The sequence below is a fragment of the Stegastes partitus genome, unplaced genomic scaffold, assembly GCF_000690725.1.
Source record: "Stegastes partitus isolate 25-593 unplaced genomic scaffold, Stegastes_partitus-1.0.2 Scaffold290, whole genome shotgun sequence".
Classification (NCBI taxonomy): Eukaryota; Metazoa; Chordata; class Actinopteri; family Pomacentridae; genus Stegastes; species Stegastes partitus.
This window is the reverse complement of record NW_007578021.1, coordinates 163356-181271: the sequence shown is the minus strand read 5'-3', so window position 1 is coordinate 181271 and position 17916 is coordinate 163356. Positions and strand designations below refer to the sequence as shown.

General features: G+C 38.8%; 2 protein-coding genes across 3 annotated transcripts; both read right to left on the bottom strand.

The window, feature by feature from the left end:
• Positions 1 to 1863: 1863 nt before the first annotated feature.
• On the bottom strand, positions 1864 to 8404 carry LOC103358106 (probable polypeptide N-acetylgalactosaminyltransferase 8). Its single transcript, XM_008282927.1, has 11 exons — positions 8212 to 8404; positions 6853 to 7096; positions 5863 to 6029; positions 4824 to 5007; positions 4546 to 4743; positions 4167 to 4281; positions 3513 to 3698; positions 3225 to 3362; positions 2721 to 2816; positions 2482 to 2649; positions 1864 to 2397 (listed from the first exon to the last, which is right to left on the bottom strand). Exons 1-11 carry the CDS (start codon positions 8402 to 8404, stop codon positions 2263 to 2265), a joined length of 1824 nt encoding a protein of 607 aa, XP_008281149.1. The 3' UTR covers positions 1864 to 2262.
• A 2582-nt stretch (positions 8405 to 10986) lies between these two features.
• rad51ap1 (RAD51 associated protein 1) lies at positions 10987 to 15872 on the bottom strand. Of its 2 annotated transcripts, none has more exons than XM_008282925.1 (9): positions 15560 to 15872; positions 15414 to 15460; positions 14101 to 14236; positions 12593 to 12702; positions 12420 to 12509; positions 12208 to 12345; positions 11944 to 12129; positions 11714 to 11854; positions 10987 to 11618 (listed from the first exon to the last, which is right to left on the bottom strand). In XM_008282925.1, exons 1-9 carry the CDS (start codon positions 15574 to 15576, stop codon positions 11491 to 11493), a joined length of 993 nt encoding a protein of 330 aa, XP_008281147.1. In that variant the 5' UTR covers positions 15577 to 15872; the 3' UTR covers positions 10987 to 11490. The 2 variants fall into 2 exon arrangements, with proteins under 2 accessions (XP_008281147.1, XP_008281148.1); XM_008282926.1 differs by having other exon boundaries at positions 11714 to 11851.
• Between the last annotated feature and the right edge of the window lie 2044 nt (positions 15873 to 17916).

Here is a 17916-nt window from a genome sequence, read left to right as displayed (position 1 = left end):
AATATGGGGTTGTGAGAATACATAGAGTCAGTGGTGTGTGTGCGTGATGTATGCATGAATTATGTCTGTGCAAGTGTTGTAAATGCAAACGTCCTAAACAAAGAAAACTAACCCATGACCAGACCGATGCAATACCTGTGGAGGGAAGCAGAGTAGAGAGAGATTAGACTGCAGTCAGCCCTTAAGTAACCCAGGAACACACTGGGTGTCACAGGTGCTCCCGATTACCTTAACCAGCCACTCACAGAACCAATAGCCGAACTAGAACAACCCACAAATACAAGATGACCTCAGGAGTCATCACAGCACCAACACGCAGACCAAAACGATGTAAGAATTATTTTGTCTGAGCAGTCACCAGTCATATGAGCAAGTCATAGTAACATTGCAGAGATTGTATTGGAGCAACTAATTTTTTTTTTAGGGATAATTGGGACATTGAATACTTGAGCCTGAACCTGTCCTGACCACTGAACTCTGGACAGCAAGTCTGTAATACCGTTACTCATCTCAACTTCCACATTTTACTTGTTTCCAAGACAAACCTGACTCTTTGCTGTATATTTACAATTAACAGTATATTTAATATTTAAAATCCAACTGCATGGGACCTTCTTCTGCTGAGTCATTTTGCACTTGATGCAAAGATCAAAAGTAACTGCTCTGTGGCCCTGTCTATCAAAGACAAGCAGGAAGTTTCAGTATAAGAGCAGAAAACACACCCTGAATAAACACAAGTTAAGAAAACAACCGAAGGTAAATAAAACTGACTTGCTGCTATCAGATATCGTATGACTAAATCGGACGAGAGTCTTAAAAAGGATCAGCGTGGTAATGAAAATCACATTGAATCTAATAAATGAAACCTAATCAACATCCTAAAGCATTACAGTGACACGTGCAGATTCATTCTCTTACAGTCAGATATTGCTATGCCGATGACACACTGTTGTACTTGCCAGTTTGAGCCTCTGTTCTCCACATGACTGCCTCTGAAAACATAGGTTGAAACGGTTTTCCTTTCCACCTGATGGTTTCTTTTTGAAACACATTAAGCTTGTTTCAACAAACCTCAGCATTTGGTAACTCAAGTTTATGGCAGCACATCTGTGTGCAGTTGTGTTTTATCATCTTAGAAATATTTTAAGAATGCAAACTATTTTAAATTTTAAAGACAAAAAACATTTTACACACCTTCCTCAACCAAAAATCCCTAAATCAGCTCCAGATTGTACAGAGCTCAGCTGCCAGGCTTTTAAAAAGAGTCAAGAGAAGTGACCACATCACATGTGTAGCCTTCTTGGACTGGGTCCTAGTATGTCCTACAATTGATTTTAAGAACGTCAAAAGGCACAGCTGAAAGCAAGAGTTGAGAAAGCATTCGGTGTTACATCTCTTTTGATTCCTGTCTTAAAACATACTTCTATCCAAGAGCCTTTCATGGTATTGCTACACTTATTGATCTGCTTCCATTTCTTGGTTAAATGTTACGTTACACTCTCTTTCTTTTCTTTGTTTGCTGTCTTATTTTGTTTGTGAAAAAAATGTGTAACATGATTTCCAGAAGTGCTCTACAAATAGACTTGTGAGTCCTCTCTGACAAGTCATGACAGCCAAACCCCAACAGATCCTGTTAGACTTACATTTGTAATATCACTAATCTCAAGCAAACATTTCCAGCCTCTGTTTAAGCATATCATGCTGTGTTTTGAGTGGCTGTCCTCGTCTGACACAGGAAGGGAGGTGCTGTAAGCATGTTTAAACTGTCATGGGACTTTGAGCATTTTTTCTTCTTCTCCTGGAACAACCACAAAGAAGCTTTGCAATGAACCTGCCGGCGAGAAAAGTGATTCATACGCTTGACACCGTCCTCTGGGGAGAGTTTAGTTCTGTACAACAGTATGCAAAGTCACCCGCAGTCAATCTTTTGTTGTCATAACACAAAACTGAAACAGCAAATGTTCACAATGACATTTCTACATTCAAAACCATAAAACAAAAGTCAGTTACCCGATGGCAGTTAATATTTTGTGTCACAAAGATACACCATACATGTATGATGCTAAAACAAGAATTAATTAGAATAAATAAAACTGATGACTTCTTCTCAGTGGAGCAGTTTTTGCTGGTCGACCGCTTGATTCTCGTGAAGTCGTAAAGGAAGAAATGGTCGTTCCAAATCTTCCTCTGACATGACGTGCAGTTTTTGTGCAATGATGGCTCATTTTTCATGTTGTCTCTTGGTGCCTGCCAACCCGTCTTTCAGCGGTCTTTCAACAGATTTTGTATCTTCCAGTTCTGACCACTGCACTGCTGGACAACAAGTTTGTAATAGCCATCCTCACCCATCACAATTTCCAGGCATCTCTTTGTTTCTCTGTTCTGGATCGGTCCTCCCTGGGAATAAAACACATTCTACTGTCTCCTTTTTTGTCTCCAGCCTCTTTAGTGTGTATTTTTCTTTTTCAATGAAACAGTTACCTGTTTAAAATCCCACAGCATGGGGAGCTTCTTCTGTTGAGCCTTTTTGCAGTCGTAGAGTCCTGGATCGACTCCAGTGGCGGGGTCCACCAAACAGCGGTTGCTGTTGTACTTGTGAGATTTGATCCCACCGATGTAGAGTTGTCCATCAGTGCGATAAAAACAGTGCTACATGAGAGAAAAATAAATATCAACAGACAAATGAAAATCACGGTTTACTTGGATGCGGTGAATCTTACCTGCGGTGTGAAGAAGTGGCATGGATATATGATAGGTGTGTCCCCTGGCACCGGGCCTTGGTCAACACAGTGATCTCGCTTCAGATCATTAATTAGCTGCAAACAAAAACAGAAGCATCGAGTAATATTTGTATATAACTAGGACATCTGGCAGGATGACTTCTTAGGCTCCAGCATTGAGGGTCACATGACGCTTGTGCAAAGACTGTGGTTTCTGTGCAGCGCAAAAGTTTTTACTAACTTGTGTGCAAAAAGGGAGTTGCGATTGTTCATGTTGTTATGCTCCGCTGTCGGAAAACCCGCCCCAATAAATACAAGTTAAGAAAAAAACTTAAGCCAAATAAAGCTGACTCACTGCTATCAGATGTGACTGACTGTGATGAGACTCTACAAAGAGTGTGATCATGAAAAGCAGACTAAAATTTATCAATTAAATCCAAACAAAGCCTTTTAAAGCATGATAGTGATGAACTCATTCTCCCCCGTGATATTCTTTTGGCTTACCGCTCCATAACCGAGCAGGTTAGTCAGGGGGTCCAGCATGGGGTAGATGTTATCGAGATACCACTGAAAGGGCTTACACTTCAGCCTCTCTCTCAGCTTCTTCCTCTCTGACACATCTCCAATGTCTATCCCGTGATTCTGAAGAGAAAGCAAGGCCACGTGAAGCAATTTCTGATAAGTAAAAGAAACTCTAATGTCGTACATTGTTACTCACAACCTTCACAGCACTCTTTCACAAAACCTAATCAGTACATATGGATGAGTGAGTAATGAGGTGTCACCATTTACCTCAAGGGGAAGGTTCCAGGCTACGTTAACATTGTATTTGTATTCATCCAGCCACACCTCCGCCACCCTCAGTGCGTTGCGCTTCATCATGATGCTCAGGTCTGGGAGGTAAGGCTTTGATGCTCGTTCAATGTGAGCGATTTTAGAACAAGGTATCACCTCTATGCTTCCTCCACACAGCCACACCTGCCGGAATACAAGAAGTAGTCATGAAGGCTATTTAAGGCACCAACTGTAAGCAAGTGAATAAGGAAGTGAAGCAACATGCACACACTGCACTGCAATGCTAAAATAAATGCAGCCAAATTTTACATTATTTGAATTTCGTGTATCCCAGGATGCATTACACAGAAGACAGGTAAACACCAGCATTTTAGTCTAGTGTGACAGCAAGTCAGTGTCTTTGATTTGATGGTATTTGGGTATTAAAGCAAAATATTAGACATGATGGTGCAATATGAAGGATCAGAAGATCACCAAAGTCCTTCGCACACACTGATTACGAACATCCATGAAATTTTATAACAATTTTTAAATAGTTAGTAAAAAAATTATAATTAAAAATTGAACAGAAAACTTGATACAGCATCTTCGGCACAAGTCAGTCAGACTTTCTATTCATAGATGTCTTTATAAACCACTTCAAACTCTTACCCGGATGCCGAGCTCCACATTTTCACCACCATATATCTTCATTCCTCCATCAAGGCTTCCAATCTCCCCAAAGAACTTGCGATCAGCTACAAGTATCCCCATGATTGAGGGACTCCTGGTGACACAATTCGACAAAGGAAACATCTAAAAGGTGAAACATGCCACCACACTTCACAAACTATCAGTGTGTAAATGTTTAGTGTGGCTTTTAAATTTAATCTGAAGGACAAACTCTCACTGCTAGCTTCACCATCATATTAAACAGAGTTTAATTGATCTTCTCCTGTAACTCTCAGGAAGAAAAGCAAATATCCTAAAATGTCAAGTGTGAACGTGTGTTTTATTGTCATTTGGGTGAGTCTTTAAGTGCGACTCTTACTTGCCAGGCTGTGAGTCGTCCTTCAGAGCGTACCACTCAGGCCTGAAGGACTCATACATGCACCACAGAGCCCAGTCGAAGGCGTCCGCCGCAGGTATGTAGGGAATCAGAGTCAGGTCGTCAAAATTGACTTTGTCAAAAACTGGCGTCACTATCACAGTGCGATCCTCTTTAATCCGAGCTAACAGCGGCTCTGCCCTGGGCACACAGAGACGGTTGAACAGAAACAAGAGGTGTGGTGGCTCAAAGGAAATAATTCAGATCACATCTAAACCAACCATTGCACATGGACTTCTATGTGAGCGTCCAGGATGGCCACAACGTCTCCCACCGCCACCTTCCATCCAGACAGTCGGGCCTGTGTGAGGCCGAGCTGCTGAGAGTGCCGCACTCTCTTCACCAGGTCTGGACGCTCCTCATGGATGGAGTTGATGTATTCATCAAGTTTCTCCATTAAATCTTCTGCAGGAAAAAACAAATTTACATCTTTCTGTAATCTGAGCTGTGAATTCTAATTATACCTCTACTTCACCATAATCTCCCTGATGAATCACAAAATATCCAAATTTAAAGGACACAAAACGCAAAAACGTTAGTAGTGTAAGTATAAGTGAACAGCATTTCATTCGTCAAATTCTCACCAGTTAAAAATAATATAAAAGGAACAGTGACATTTCAGGAAACACACTTTCTGCTTGTAAATCAGATGACAAGATGCCATTTGTGTCTGCAGCTGGTAGAAGCAGCTTTACATAAACTTTGCATAAGTGGAAATAAGGTCAACCATGTTTGATCTTGTTTCATAATTGTTTGCTGGTTCCAGTGAAATGTTTAACTTACGGTCCTGTTTTTATCTATCCATCAGCAAGAAACCAAACCGTGGTGTTATTTAAGATCAGCGAACTATCCCTATCACCTAACGTGTGTTGGTTTAGTCTGGTCAGACCTTTTGTCAGATCACATTCAACATTACACTGCCTTGAACATTTCACTTCAGTTCTGACCCAGACAAAAGCAGGTTTGCTATTCTGACACAGAATTCAACTTTAGCTTGTGGCTCTCTAAAATGTTCAGTATAACATCACACAACCAGGGAACAAACTGCATCACTCTTATAGCCACATCAGTTCCTAAATGTAGGCACCATCTCTTCACAGAAACAGTGCACCTGTTGCTCACGATAAATTATTTTTCATATCTCACCAATGCAAAGTGAATGCCCGTTACGACATATCATCTATCACTTTGTGCATCTCAAAGTCATCTGATTGTTCCAGAGCCTAAAACAGAGCAGCTGTGGAGGCACTTAAACGTTACCGTTGCTGCTGTGATCATCAACCAGGATGATTTCTTGCAGCAGCCGTTGTGGAGTTTTGTCGATGATGCTGCGGACGGCTCTTTGAATGACAGAAAGAGCCTCGTCCAGGTAGATTAACACGACGCTGATGGAGGGCAGATCCTCTGGATACTTTTTCTCAGCACACCTGTGAGCAGAAATAAAGTCAGAAGAATATTTAAATGAATCGAAAAGTTCAAAACCAATTGTACCTTATAGTGTAATGTGATGACCATAAAAAGAAACTAATTGTCAGATGGAAACTTGGGAAGAAAATTTAAGGGCCCGTCTCTTTTATTTATTACTGCAATGTTTTAAGTTCCTGGAGCTGCAATAATACATAAAAAATATTCCTCAGAATTTACCCAAAGGTAATTTTTTTTAACTTGATTTGTTTGTCAGACCCACAGGCTAAGAAATATTTTAGTATTCCATCATTAACATTAAAAATTAAAAATGTAAAAAAAATCAGCAAATATTTACAGCAGTGCTGGTACATTTCGGGAGGCTTTTTTCTTTCAAAAAAATATTTTTAATTGACTGCCAAGCAGCGGTTTTAGCTCTAAACTGAGCCACTCGATGCACACAGATTAAAAGGTTAAAACTAATTTGATTAAAAAACCTACTTAATGCTATATATACAGTAAAAATGACAACTTATATTATTGTAAATAAGAGGGGTTAAATAGAATTTGCTTGAAATTAACAAAATAATCTATATGGCAGGTTTACTACAATATCTGGATATTTTTATGTCAAAAAAATCTACATTTCTAAACAAAGCTGAACCCATAATGTTGAAAAGTAATTAATTTAGATCACAGCAGATCACATATGTAAAAGGAACATAAACAGATAGAATGACAGATATTAATCAGACATCACACAGCAGCCTGTTGTGACGTCACCTGTGTGTGAACCAGGTGCGACTTCTATCAGAACTTCCTGCAGCAGCAGGATGTTGTGTTCACCTGAGCGGCCGGGTGTCGGAGATCTCTCTGTTGAGGGGAAGCCTGTCGCTAAGGAAGGCGTTGTAGCCATATCTCAGAAACAGCCTCTCCGCCTCCTTCTGCTCCTCCTCTGACAGCTCGTCGCCCCACTTGCTGAACAGAACAGAGTTGGGGTACAACCTCCTGACCACCTTCCTCTCCTTCTTCACCTCCGCCTTTATCTCGGCTGCCGGTTCCCTCTTTTCCAGTTTATTCATCAGACTTACTGAAGACAAAAGAGACCACACAGTGTTTGTTTTAACCTTCTGCATTCTAAGTGAAGTGAATGAACCAGCAGCTGCCCCTCCTTGAATTGTAAATATAGCAGTAATCAGTATTTGTCTTTGCACTGGTGCAGTCATGAGTAAATGCAGCATAATCAACACTACGCACAATGTTTTCCTGTGAGAGCTGACTGATAACCTGGTTTTCTGAATTGGTTAATAGCAGGTCAGTTTAGGTCAAACTGAGCTGGATTTGCATGAAAAATATAAAACGTCTTCAAATAATCAATTTGTTTTTTATTAGAAAATAATTCAGATTTGTGAATCACAGTTTAGGTCATTTTTCCAGCAGAAATACGAGGAACGCTGCTTCACTTCTTATCTTTCTGGTTTTGATAGCTGGTCGCATGAAACAAGAAATCTGAAGATGTTGCAATGAACTGTAGGAATTTCTTTTAATTACATTTAATAGACAAAATATTGATTATTTAAGAAAATAAAGTGATGAATTGATTATAAAATCTGGCAGTGGTTTTCCAAATTAATTTCAACACGAAAAATCATTACTTTTCTGAAATATAATCATACTATAATCAACTCTCTATTTCTAAAACTAACTAATTTAGTCTGGGTTTTATTATTAATATCATTATTGTGGTTATTATTGTTATTAATAAAAATCACTTGATTTGTAAAGCTTCTTTGAAAACAAACTTACAAGTGCTTACAATAAAACTCCTCTCAAATTTAGACAAATAAATAAGATCCCAAAAGTGCAATTTAAGCAAGATAAAATAGTCGACATTTTTTAAAGCACATTTAAGACAAGGGCGATTGTGTCCAAGTGCATCAGGTTAAGACCATCCAGTGTTATTTATGGTGTGATTTCACCAGTTATTTACATATTAAGGGGAAAAAACTCCATAAAGTATGTAAAATCCAAATTGACCTGACTACAATACAGCATTATTAATTGTGGAAATTTATCTGTCTTAGTCTGAGCTAAACTAAACTAAATATCTCCATCTTTGGACCTGCAAACCATCAAATCAGTGTTTATTTGCTAGAAAATGGAACTGCAGACTTAGGCAGCTGTAGGTTTGAGACTCTGACTCACACAGCTTGTTGATGTCTCCTTCCATCTTCTCCATCCTCTGGAGCATCCCCTGGCCCCTGATGGAGTCGTTGTGGTGGGCCCTCTGGAGGCTCTCTGAGTGGGTGTGGACCTCCCTCTTAATGGAGCCCAGGTACAACAAGGCCAAAGCCATGATGCAGACCAGAAGGAAAGCTTTAACCTGGCCAGATCTCATCCTGGTGCTCCTCTGGGTGCAATGTGCTGTTTGGCCTCACAGTGGAAGAAAAGGTGGAGAAAATGTTCCTCTACCTTTTATTTCAGGTGCTGTCTCTCCTCTCTCTGGCTCCCCACCCCCTCCACACACAACCACAGCAGCAGTCACAAACACTGACACACCAAACGTGTTATCTCATATCCTGTAGTTCTCACCATATTCAGAGTGTGCAGGGCAGTTCTCAGTCCAGGCTTCAACTCTGCTGTGCCCTCATTGCTCTACACCTGGGATGCAAGGTGTGTACCATTAACTGCAGTTACCTGGGAGGAGAGAAAACCAGCAGGACTCTGCATGCAGCAGGAACAGGACTGAATGATCAGTAAAGCACAAGACTAGTTTTGGTACCACAACAATAATGTTAAACCTCTTTGCTAACAGCGTATTTGAAACATTTTTTTGTTTAGTTTAGTTTAGTTTGGATCAGATTGTAATTCAGATTAGCTCAAAAACATGCATCATGTCTTCTTACTGATAATATAATGTTCAGGTTATCTAGTCAGACATGTACATTGTGCTTTTATTACCTGACATGCTGCAGGTGCCAGCTGTCGCCAGATCCGGCCAGATCCACCGGATCCGGCGGATCTGGCCGGATCCTGGGCAGATGCCGGGCGTAAAATTGCACAATATCCTTATTTGATGCAATGAAAAGCACAATTTTCATGTTTGACAAACTACACATGAACTACTTTTTCATTTGTAGTCAAGTGGACGTAAACTGGTGTTTGTTAATCCAGATGAACAGCACTGAAGTTCTCGCCGCCAGATCTGGCGGCTCTACTGGGCGTGCCGCAGGTGCCAGCTGTCAAAATCTGCCGGCTGGTACGTCACCCGCTGTCAGTGTCGTCTCCCTATGTGAGGAGCATCTCAGTTTTTATGATAGATAGATAGATAGAATGTATTTATACATAAATACTGGTCACAAGGTAAAAGGAAAAATCCAAACAAATGAATGGAGAAACACAGTGAATGCAAATTCTTCCACAAAGGCGTCACCCAGTAAGTCTTTATCATAATTACTAAAATAATCAAATCACCGCACTATGTGTATGATGAGTAATATCTAATATAAATAATTCTACATGTCAAAGCTTTTACTCATTAATATCAGGCATTATTATTGTGATTGGGGGAGTTTTATTAACTGTTTTATTCAATTCTATTGTTTATTATTTGCCTTGTTTGCCTTCAGCTTTATTTTTTTCACTCTGTTTATGGTTTGAGGCTGATTTTTAATTTACATTTGGCATATAAGTATATTTTTGTTTTATATTTGAATATATCTCTTTGTGTCTATATTTTTGTGTGTATGTATACATCCTGTGATAGACTGGTGACCTGTCCAGGGTGGAATAGACTCCAGCCCCCCATGACCGTAGTGAGGATTAAGCGGTGTATAGATGATGGATGGATGGATGGGTTTGTGTTAGTCTTCTTGTTTTGGGATATTTCCCTCTACTTTCCCACACTAATGTCTTCCTTCAAAACACAAACAGGATCAAGTATTTTTGTACCGCCTTATCTGTAAATCTGTCTCCTAGCAGGAGGGAAATATGTACTTTACTTGCAAGTTCCTACAAAATACAATACTTGACATAGTCAGGTAAAGAAAGTGCATTTCAAGTCCTGCCAGTATAACGTATGAAGTCGTCCTGTTTAATCAGCCCACATCAGTGTTTTTGAAGTATTTGGTAAACGGTGAAGCAGAGAGATGAGGAGACCTGTGGAGGCCTTGAGATTATGATGCTTTGTGTTGTCACTTTTCAGATACATTTATCAGTTTCTCATGCTGTGCACTGATATATGATCCGATAAAACACATGAACTGTAATCTGAGATCAGTCTTTTCCTATGAAATGCAAAGATCACAGCTTCCCATTTACTAAAATATGCAGCACACGGATAAAGGTAAATCATCCTGAGATGTTATTCTTCATTTAATCTAAAGGAAAACTACAGTAATGGAATGTAATCAGGATACTTTTGAGTATTTTCCTATCACACCACTTTACACTTACACTGTATTCTACATTCGAGAAAGAAATATTGCACTTTCAACATTTATCTGGCAGCGTCACATAATTTACAAATGGTAAAGCTTTTTTCACATAAAATATGGTTAAACTACCTAAATGTATGTATGAAAACATGAAAAAAATAATGAATGGGTTCATTATTTAACACTGCTGTCGAGAATTTGTTTTTGCATGATTAGGACTGTTGGTCAGATAAAGCAGGGTAGAAGTGAATTTAGCTGATTAATTAGGGAAACCATCAGCAGATTAATCCATAATGGAAATAATCCTGTATGAAACCATTAAAGCTACCTGTTAATACATGAGTAATAATTTTAACTACGAGTGTAGCCATTATAACGGGCAGCTTTTCCACAGTGAGCACTTCTTAAAACTTTAGTTAGATTTTCCTGACTATACTCCATATACTTAGGTAACATTTTCACTGAATGACTTTTCATTAACTACTTTTACTGTGTGGTATTTGTACTGTTACTTCACCTGTGTATGTAAAAACAGCATACAAAATTAAACTGTTTTTACATTTTATTTTATATACACAATATACAAAGTTTGCAGACAAAGTGTAAAATGAAAAACAAAACTCATTTTGAATGGCATTAAGATGATATAATAAAAACTAAATGTGACAGAGACTATTCACACTTTTCTTCCTGCCACACAAAACCACAACAGTTTATCCTGAATCTGAGCTGTGAACTCACACTGAGAGGAGAGAAGAATTACTGCAGTGACGACAAGGAAATGTGAGATTATTCTATGAGTTCAGCCTCCAGAGTGAACAAAAGAAACACCCTACAGCTGCTCCCAGACTAGAGAACTAACAATTCAAGGTGTGGCGTGTGAGGCCAAAGCTGAAAGCATCATGTGAAGATATACGCTGTGGGAATTATTTCATCTGTGTTCTCGTACAAATTAAGAAAATGAGAAATGAATATTTACAAGCAACTGCTTAAAAATAAAGCAAAAGGACAAAAACATCTGGCCTTCGCTGGCAGATGATCAGCTCAGTCAGTGACTCGCCACGCTGGGGTGAAGAGGTTTGACTCGAACAAGACGGGACAGTCCGAGTCGCAGACCCTGACCTGGAGACTTCCCTGTTGGACTCTTGGATGATGTGGGACTTTTGCCAATTTGAGCTGGAGAAAAAAAAAAAAACACAGTAATAATGTAAGTGTTCAGTTGCTGTCTCTGACAACTGAAGCATCAGTGCTGTTGTTTCCTCAGGCTGCACCTGGTGGGTTCCACTTGGGTATTCTGCCCCCTGCTGGGCTCACAGAAACTGCAGATTTCAATGTGGAAACTGTGGAGGATGAAGCAGGTCTTTTAGGTGCAAGTTTGGCAGTGGGAGGACTTCTAACCGGGGTGGAAGCTGCTGTGAGACAAAGTGGTTACATGTCATTACAACAGTAAAATTAAAACAACTGCATCTAAAAGCTTCTTTGATGATGCTCATGGACATACCTGCTGCTGGTGATTTAGACTTTGATGGTTTTGATGTTTGCTTTTCCTTTTTAGAAGCAGAAGTCGGTTTGGTTTTATCATTCTTGGTTACTTTCTCCTTCTTTTTGGTCTTAGTGACTTTCTTCACCGTAAATTCTTCATCTTCGCTCTCAGCTGGCTCGCTGAAATCTTCCTCACTTTCTGAATCTGAAAAGGCAGTGATGCTATTTAACTGACACAAGAGAAACAGTCACAACAAATAATGGAGAATATAAAAGTGTTAACCTGGTGTCAGTTTGGGTTGATAGTCCTCATCTTCATCATCTTTATCCTTTTTTCTCAGCTCCTCAGAGGCTTTAGAGGCAGCCTTTCTCTGTTTGGATGGAGCAGGTGAGCCTTTGTCTGATGTGATTTGATCAAGGCCTGAAGAAAAAAAGGCTACAGAATATGACTAATCCAAGGAAATTAAATATACAGTAAAAATGACAGAACCTTACCCATAACTGCACCATCCACACTGCAGTTGGACAGGAGCAAAGAAGCTGGATCTGTGTTTTCATCTACTGGGAGTTGAACTGTAACATCTCCTGGATAAATTAAACAGGAATGTAAGTTGTAAAGTCTTTACCAGCTTACCACTGTATCTGCATTTTTACAAGCCAGGGCATACCTTTACTGGTGGGAGACTTTACTTCCTTTATTTCATCTGCATTATTGAGCAAGGAAAGTGTAATGGCTGCTTCAAGATCTCTTGCATACAGCTTTTCATCCAGCGGCTTTCTGTGAAAATCAATTAATGTTGTAAGAATAAAGTCATCCTGTATGGATAAAGTCCTGTTGAAGATTTTCAACTTTTGGTTTACTCCTCAGATATTTAAAACGAACAACTAATAGATTTGTTTACATTTTTGAAGAATGATTACAAAACATAAATAAAATCATAAGAATGACTACAAAAAAACTGAGTTAAAAGACTGTGAGTCTTCCTCTACATCACTGAACTCCATGCAGACTAATCACAGAGAGAGTTCCTAACATTTTGTCCTGTGTAAAGTTATCAGTGATCAGTTCGTCATTAACGTACTTGGTGTTTGCCTGACAGTCAAAGTGTTCCTGACAACATCTTTCGAAAAGCTTGTCAAGATTGCTCATCAACCAGCGTGACTTCATGCTGCACATGAGGTTTTAATCCAAACATTGACACACCCCTCAATGTGTTCACAAGCTTACTTAGCGTACTGTTTATCTTTTCTGTTGCATGGCTACGCAAATTCATTTTGTTATCGTAAGCTGCATATCAGTCAGCAGTTCTTTCCACTGTAAAATTCCTCTCACATTTCGTTGAGAACTGAAAACAAAGAAATGTTTTGATTTTACATAAGCTCCAAATGACAACTGTTTAGTGCCATAAAGTCAGTCACAATAAGGACATAACTGGCTGATCACAAGTGTTTGAGCTGACCATGAGTAGTTTTCATAATTGTAAGAATCATTTCCATTCACTTGAATAAATACGACAGAATATTACCTAAAACTAATGGAGTAATAAAATGAACATAAAAAGACAAAGAAATTATTCATCATAATTAACTGATTGACAATTAATCAGCAACTATAATTCCATGACGGTGACAGTCCGACCTGCAGTAGGGAAGGCTATGTACAGAATTTGTAGGAACATTAAAGCCTGCTCTCTGCGTCTTCACTTTGTTGAGAGGTATTTGCACATTGTCAAGGGAAAATTTTGAAACATTCACGCACAATGTAAATATTTTTATTCATTTTCATGACTTAAGATTCCTTAAGACTTGTTGTCGGTCTGAATTGCCACACTTACTTCTTAGGTGTCTTGTACCACTTACTTTGTAAAACTTGCTTTCTTTTAAAATCTTTTTATTCTTCTTTAAAATTGTTGTACTCGTAAGAATTTACTGTAATGCAGCAAATCAAAACATTAAATTCTTTGTATGTGAAAACGTGGTTATAAAAACTGACTCTGATTTGCACATCTTACATTTCACATATTCAACCTACAGCAACCAACTGTTATCGTTGTTTTTTTTGCAAAGATCAATGAGGTTTTGCTGTATTTGTCCCTCAATCTCAACTGATAGAATTCTCTGTCACCACCTTAATCATCTTGTCGTGCACACAGCCTAATATGACAAAGTTGCCCACCTGCTCTTCTGGCTCAGTGTGGATTGTGAGGTGGTCTCCTGACTAGAGGACTTGCTTGACGATTTCTTTTGTTCATGCTTGACGTCCTCCCTGGCCTTTTTGCTGGGTGGTGCCTTCACACAGGCAAAGTCCTCATCTGTCACAAAATGAGGACAAAGAACAGTGATATCTTTACTAAGTGAAAAAAACAAGTGTTTATGAGGAAGGTAGAATGATTTTGGGAAAGTTTCTTCCATTTTTTTGACAGATATTGTGCTCTTGATTCCCAATACATTTTTTTTTGTTGTGTGTGTGTATGTGTGTGTGTGTGTGTGTGTACCCCTTTGCAATGTAAGTTTGTTAAATGTAATACGAGGTGCTGGGTTGACATTTATCAAAACATAAATGCAATAAGCATTTCAATTCCTGAGATATATCTCCAAGCCTTGTATTTGTCCCCTGGTAATATGTTTTTTTTAAAAAAAGGAGATTGCACTGAAGGTTACAGATTGATCATGAAATTACTGATGTATAAAAACAACAGGATAGCAGCTTCAACATTTACATTGCACAAGATGGTCTGGTGCTCCAGTATACAGACCCAGTTATTAACAAAGAGCAGTCACTAGTGCTCATATATGAATTTAGTTGTACTTTCTTAAGGTTCTATTCCAACAGCACTTTGAGGATGTTTTTTTTTTCTTTACTGAAAACTTGGATCGGGCTAGTAAGGATTAAGCAGTGAATAGATGATGCATGGATGGAATACTTGGATCATTTCCATGTTTTTTTTTTTTTTTGTTTGTTTTTCTAATCTTTTGTCTGTTTATACGGTTTTAATCAATCAGGTTTCATTATTCTGTTTTTGTTTGCATGTACTTTAATTAACTTGTCTGTACAGTTTACATTATTACAATTTTATATTTAATTCAGTTTCATTCTGCTGTATTTTATCTTGGACATGTTTTGATTTTCTCTCTTTGCCTCTAAGGCACTTTCAGCAACCCTGCGTGTATAACAGGGTGCTACATAAATAAGCATGCTTGCTTGTTTTTCTAGTTGGAACATGTGAATCCCTATTATATGACAGAAACTTTGATACGGAGTTCAATATGTAATACGGGTAATGAGTGTATTTTCTTAAGCCGGTAACTGTGGCTGTTCTTTCAGAAGTTCAGACTTAACAGTGTCTGACACATAGGACATGCTTTTATATAGATGCTTGATTTACTGATAAAGCTATTCTCAAGGAATGACAAGAAACAATGGCTGTATTTACACCACATCACTCTTACAATCATTTGTGAAGTCTGACCATTTGATTAGTTACTCACCATCATCGAAGTCCTTGGCTTCGCAGTAATTTACAATCTTTGCCCTCCTGTGTGTCAACAACAAAAAACGTATCAGCATCAACGGATATTGAGAATTATCAGGCAAATGGCAGCATGAACGAGGGTTAATAAAAACGTTTTCACACCTTGACGGTCGGTCCATTGTTTGTAAAATGACAGAGCTGACTATGCTCTTTATTTAGCGGACAGTAAGCACCTTAACGCTGGTTAGCTGCTATATCAACACTACCGTCTGCAGTAAAAAGCACAGGCTAATTTTAGCTAGGCGGAGAAGCTAAGAGAGCTCTAGCTATCGACAGCTTGAAAACTAACATGTGGCAGACATTAAGCGATTAAAATGTGTCTATTATAACGAAGTAGCAAGCTAATCTATCTAAATAACGTTTCTTCAGTCTCACAGCAGTAAAGTAAAGCGCCTCATCTCGGCTTTCAACCAGCCCGCCTGAACCTACCGGAAGTGACGTTTGTTGATCAAACTGACGAACACCGGAAGCTGATTCGGTTGTACCTGAAAGGAAAAAAATTATGCTTTCTATTAACAAAACAAACACCAAAACAGAGTTTGTTTATGCATACATGTCTATATTTAAAAAAAATAAAAACAGAAAAACAGAAAAAACAAAAGCAAACAAAGAAAAAAAGACTAATTAATTAGATGACGGTAGTTTACCTTTTCTTCTTAAAAAAAAAAAGTGTCGAATCTGCTTCTGTTAAATGGTTTGGTGTTGCAGCTACAGCAGCTAACAGAACTGTTCAGGTTTCAATACATTGAATACAGCCGGAAGGAGATAATGTATGTATGAATTATATATGCAAGCTTGGTTTACTGAGTGTTTAAATTGGCTGTGTTTTTAATTATATCATATATGTTGTGTTATGGCTGTGAACATTTCTACCAGGGCCAGTCAACAACTTTTTGGGGTCTGGGGCAGAATTTGGGAACCACAGGGGAGGGGTGTATAAAATGAAGAGGACTGTCATTTAATATAACATCATATAGACTTTTAATATTAGCTTAAGTGACACTGGATGCTTTACGTGGATTTGAGTATCCTGGTTATAAGCTGAGGGGTGGACTACAAAACAAGTTTGACTTAATCTGGCTTTCTTTAGTGTGAGTTGGCCTAACTCACCGTTATACTTGTATGCGTCTCTTACATGGGAATACACAAAAACAGATTTCTCTCTGTTTCATGTAAATGGCTTGTCCCTTACATGATCAAAATCTAGATAAACCTTATTATTGGAATACAGGAGCTCGTGTAAACACCTTCCATCTATCCATCTTCTTCCACTTATCCAGGGTCGGATTATTGTGGTAGCAGGCTCATCAGGGCATTCCAGACAATCCTTTCCCCACTAAAGTGTTCCAGTTCACCCTGGGAGACACCGAGGTGTTCCCAGGCCAGATGACATATGTAATCACTCTGGCGAGTTCTGGATCTACCCCAGGGTCTCCTTCCCATTTGATCCCAAGGAAGGCACCGAGAAGGCATCCTTATCAGATGACTGAACACCTCAACTGACTCCTTTAGACATGAAGGAGCAGTGACTCTATTTCAAGTTCCCTCGAGATGTTCAAATTCCTCACCCTATCTCAGAGGCTGAGCCCAGCCACCCTTCAGACGAAACCCATGCGGTTTTCTCTGTATTCGTCAGCCAGTGACTTGTAACTTGACCTATACAAGTCGCCATTTCAAAGCTTTCTCCCATCTAAGCTACCAAAGTATATTTAACTGTTGCATTACCAAACGACAAAATTCAATTTCCTGATCTATCTAAATGTAAGGCACTTTTACTTCTGCTGTTTGTTTTGTTTTTTTGGCTTCACTTGCCTGAAGCAACACCTCCACAGGTTGTCTTTACCTCTCAGAAACCTGGATAAGACGTATATATGCAACACTAACCCAGTTTCTCTACTCTCGCTAGCATATTCAGATTTTTCAAATGTGGAATAAGGGCTTCTCTGGGTTTCTGGAATCAGAATATGGTGTTTAAATGCATTGTATCCAGGATATTCATGTCTGTGTTAATACACTCATACCAGCAGCAATTGTTGTGTCCCATCAGTTAAAACAAACCAGACTTCGATAGCTAAAACCACTTTAAGTTTCCCAGCAATCACTCAACAGTTTATTTTGATTTGTAAAAGTTGACAACCACCAAATGTACTGTAACAGCACCCTTACCACAAACACCTTTATGTAAGGCTGCAACTAACAGCTATTTTGACTATTTGTTACTCGTATATTCTCACTAAATACAATATCACTTCTTTCATGGTGTTCGCTTGAAATATTTAACAGAATTGTGCCTGAAATTTGTAAAGCACTTTCATATAAGTGCCATATAAATAAACTGTAATCAGTATAATGTGCACATTACTTTGTTGATTAAGTTGTACAGTTTGGTTAGTAAAATGTATTGAATAATGCCGATCACAGTGGTATAAGATAAACTACAATATAAAGTCTTTGTATTT

What these genes read in the sequence shown, in the direction of transcription:
- LOC103358106 (XM_008282927.1), bottom strand. Translation starts at nt 8,404, where the DNA reads ATGAGATCTGGCCAGGTTAAAGCTTTCCTTCTGGTCTGCATCATGGCT. An exon ending in TCCGACACCCGGCCGCTCAG is followed by an intron (nt 6,030 to 6,852) that starts GTGAACACAACA and finishes TTCTGCTCACAG; the next exon opens with GTGTGCTGAGAAAAAGTATC. An exon ending in ATGTGGAGCTCGGCATCCGG is followed by an intron (nt 3,699 to 4,166) that starts GTAAGAGTTTGA and finishes GTATTCCGGCAG; the next exon opens with GTGTGGCTGTGTGGAGGAAG.
- rad51ap1 (XM_008282925.1), bottom strand. An exon ending in TCAACCCAAACTGACACCAG is followed by an intron (nt 12,130 to 12,207) that starts GTTAACACTTTT and finishes CTGCCTTTTCAG; the next exon opens with ATTCAGAAAGTGAGGAAGAT. An exon ending in ACCCAAGTGGAACCCACCAG is followed by an intron (nt 11,619 to 11,713) that starts GTGCAGCCTGAG and finishes TTTTTTCTCCAG; the next exon opens with CTCAAATTGGCAAAAGTCCC.